Raw genomic sequence first — 4,083 nt, forward strand, 5'->3', positions numbered from 1 at the left:
ACTCCAAGTTGGATCGATCGACGCTTTGCCCCCCACGAAAATCTGATTCCGATCACCGTGTTTTCTTTTTGTTCGATTAATGTCGTTCGTTTCCAAATAATTTTGAATAAGAAAACCCCTGTCTGGATCTGGATCTCGATCTTCTGAGAAAAAATAAATCCGATGGAGAATAGGGTTCAAGAGGTTTGTGAATTGTTTCATTTCAATTTGTTATCAATGTTTTGATATGAATTAAATGTTGGTTTCAGATCATCGAGCAGCAAGTGCTGAGTGTTGCCAAAGCTGTAGAGGAGAAGATCGATGATGAAATCGCGGCTTTGGAGAAGTTGGATTTAGACGACATTGAGGTCCTGAGAGAGCGCCGATTGCAACAGATGAAGAAGATGGCGGAAAAACGGAGCCGTTGGGTTTCCCTTGGCCACGGAGATTACTCTGAGATATTCTCCGAGAAGGATTTCTTCTCCATTGTTAAGGCCAGCGATCGCGTTGTTTGCCATTTCTATCGTGAAAATTGGCCTTGCAAGGTAAATGCCCCTTTTTTCACCTCTCATTTGATGGAATTAAGAACAGAAATTGGGATAAACTACTGCTTCTATTGATTCAAAGATTGCATAGACTTCCTATTCATAAACTAGAAAAGAGCGTATCGTACACAAGGTTAACAATTTAGGGTTCATACTTCATACATCATATGAAAGTGATTTCAGTTTTTCAGCAAACTGCTTAATTAGATTAAAGATTGTTTGAATATTTTAACAGGTAGTTGACAAACACTTGGGGATATTGGCAAAACAGCATATCGAGACGCGATTCATCAAGATTCAAGCAGAGAAAAGCCCATTCTTGGCTGAGAAGCTCAAGATTGTTGTTCTTCCAACAATTGCTCTTATAAAGAATGCCAAAGTTGAAGATTATGTGGTACATTATATATCTATCATGTCTCACTGCTTTCTTTCTTTATATAAAATGAATGATGTATGGATGATATGATAGGTGGGGTTTGATGAGCTTGGTGGGAGTGATGATTTTAGCACGGAAGAACTGGAGGAGAGATTGGGGAAAGGTGAAGTTATATTTTTTGAAGGCGAATCATCCTTAAAACCATCAAAAAAGCCTCAAACAAGAAACGTTAGACATGGCTCCAAGTCTAATGATGATTCGGATTCTGAGTAAATGTGCTTTTGGCCTTTTTACCCCTGTCATGGCTGTATCTGTGTGGTAGTTTTATTAAAAAAAAAAAAAATGGGTGTAAGCATAGAGATTCGGCTCTTATATATGTTTTGTGTATCATCACTAGTCCTAAAATAGAGTTGATTTTGAATTATGGAATGTTAATGTTAACTTTTTTGCTCTATAATAAACTCAACTGCTAAGCATTCGCTTCAATCTCACATGTTCTAGAAAGGGGATGGGTTACTATAGGAAATTAGCAAGAATAAAGAACGGAGGGGTATTTTGGGTATTTATCTTAATTAGTTTGTTGCAATAGTGCTTATAAGAGGGTAGAGCATCTATTTTTGGGTTTGGTCTTTTTTTTATTCTTCTTAATATAACCTATGATCCCTCCCCTCAACAGTTGTTAATTACTAGCCTTAATCCCACCAAGAAATCCGACTAGTATATAATCATGAAATAAATCTTATGTAATGCAACTGAAACAAATATATGGCGAAGAAGTTGCAACAGAAGCAATGTAACTATCAATCGAGTATGTTGCTATTATCAGTAGCAACTAAGTATCTTGCTATTATCGGTAAGGAAATGAAAGTTCATTGATATTATGGGTTAGGAAATGAAATCACATGGCTATTATAGGTAAAGGCTAAAGTATATCCATTACTTATATTGGTTTTCAATAAGGTCTTAATAATAATCTACCAAGAACTTATGCATACAAAATGTCAAACTCAACAAACAAAATTGTGTTTCCATATTGTAAGTATCTAAAAACACATTCTAATCCATATTGAAAGTATATAAAAACACATTCCAAAGAGAAATGGGCAAAAGCATAAGCAATGTATAGTTAACAATTTATTTATATGTAATGTCTTGAAAATTACAAATAGATTTTTTGTTCATCTCAAACATATATTAACCAATAAACATTTGTTTCAAAAACCATTGAATAACATTTGTTTGATTGAAAATCATACATTATCAGAGTTAATTTACAAAACTACGAAAACGAATATTTTCGATGCGTGTGTACAATCTCGTCGATCTCTTATCACGAACGACCTATATAATGTTTAATCAATAACCGTAAGCATAAAGCTTAGTGATTTCCCGAATATACCACATATTCCACCGTACATACAATACATTCACATACAATCCTCGACTCAAGTGTCGAGCAACCAAAAATTCCTATCCACATACATATATCATATATAACGGGCCCAACCCAACTCACATAATGGGCCTCACCCAAACATACATAACAGACCCCGCTCAAGGAGTAAACAAGCCCAACTCAAACTCCACTGCCAGGAGCTACATCCTAGTCGTCCATATAAATGTCAGGGTCCAGATCTTGGTCTTCCATAAAAGATCTTGGTCTTCCATAAAATTCATGAAGCCATATGTAGCCAGGGGTCAGATAGATAGTCGAACGAACGATCCACCCGAAAGCGAACAATCAGTCAATAACATCGCAACAAGTCATTAAACCAAGAGTTCTTAGGTTATCCAACTTAAACTATATAGAACCCAGGTTATTATTACCGAATAATCATGCAACATAAACACGTACATATACTAACATATTACATACCCTTGACAACTAACCTCCCCTAGTTACCCTGTCATTGACCATTTCTCGATTAAGTCATTCGTTGGTCAATCATACATAATTCTGATAACTATCCTTCCCCAGTCACCCTAACCAAACAAACCCCCTAACTATATCATACGATCAAAAGGCAAGACCCTACCAGTGTAACATACCATGACACCAATTGTCATACACTGTACACGCATAACAAAAAGTTATCCTAGTAGCATACTTGTACCCAAACATGACTCTTTTCTCGTTTTTGTAAACCTAAAGACCATTTGAGAGCCACAACACGCTCGAGCGTTCCTCAGACTCCAATAACATCCATGAAAGGGACCAAAATCATCCAAAATGAATTTAAACTTGAAACAAGAAGATCAAAGGTCAAGGTATGAACTTTATACATTCAATGACTCGAAAACTAAAAGATGGTGATGGATCCAAGCTAGCTCCTTGCTTCCTTGCACCAATATGAACTTCCTCTTCCTGAAGCTTCACTGAAATCCAAGAATAAACTCTTTGATCAAGCAAACAAGCTCTTAATCATGCATGAAGGCTAGGTGATTGAAATGAAGAGATGGAGGCTGATGGAGAAGACCTAATCCATGAATTAAGATGCTTAAATATGAGAGGAACCCTAAAAGTCATGGGTTCGGGTTGCTATAGCCACCACGTCGTGGCACACTACTTGTCGCACCGTGGTGTCCATCAGAATACGCGCACAAAACAAGCAATGTCAAGTCGTGACATTCCATGCACCACATCGTGGCATATGGATTTCCTCAAAAACCATACATTTGTCTCCTTTAGGTCACTGACTGATCCATTATGGAAAACGGGTATTACATTATATCACAAAAAGCAACTATCTTATCTTATGTAATGTTTTGACTTAATTTGGTCCAATATCGAGTCACATTCACCTATCGTGTATGTATACCGGGCACTCGCATATTACTTCTTTATTCAACTGTAAAAAGTTAAGTACAATAAACGTTGATTCTTGTAATTGTTTTTGTTTTTTACATCCATTGTGAGTGTGATGTAATCGAGTGTCACATTGTAACGCCCGTAGATCCGAGCTAGTCAATTTAGAGATAATAGGGGTCGAAAACGACTTTTCGGCAAAAGATTATTTATATTAAATAGTCTTAACCAAGTTGTAGAATATGTCTCAAGATTTTCGTACATATAAAGAACGCCGAAATCCGAGTTATAACGAAGAAGTTATGACCCGCCGAAGTTTTACGGCAAAACCGGCACGGCACCGGGAGGCGCAAATAGTGAATTTACGATGGAGGACT

General features: G+C 36.8%; 1 protein-coding gene across 1 annotated transcript; it reads left to right on the top strand.

The window, feature by feature from the left end:
• On the top strand, positions 1-1,386 carry LOC145057340 (thioredoxin domain-containing protein 9 homolog). Its single transcript, XM_079005155.1, has 4 exons — positions 1-183; positions 249-524; positions 760-918; positions 994-1,386. Exons 1-4 carry the CDS (start codon positions 163-165, stop codon positions 1,171-1,173), a joined length of 636 nt encoding a protein of 211 aa, XP_078861281.1. The 5' UTR covers positions 1-162; the 3' UTR covers positions 1,174-1,386.
• Positions 1,387-4,083: the final 2,697 nt, after the last annotated feature.

This window comes from Lactuca serriola, chromosome 6 (genome assembly GCF_051521515.1).
Source record: "Lactuca serriola cultivar US96UC23 chromosome 6, Lser_US96UC23_V15, whole genome shotgun sequence".
NCBI lineage: Eukaryota > Viridiplantae > Streptophyta > Magnoliopsida > Asterales > Asteraceae > Lactuca > Lactuca serriola.

Bases quoted from the DNA above. Each gene is read 5' to 3' on its own strand.
- LOC145057340 (XM_079005155.1), top strand. From the start codon at position 163: ATGGAGAATAGGGTTCAAGAG. The intron at 184-248 runs GTTTGTGAATTG...TGTTGGTTTCAG, and splicing joins TGGAGAATAGGGTTCAAGAG to ATCATCGAGCAGCAAGTGCT. The intron at 525-759 runs GTAAATGCCCCT...ATATTTTAACAG, and splicing joins GTGAAAATTGGCCTTGCAAG to GTAGTTGACAAACACTTGGG.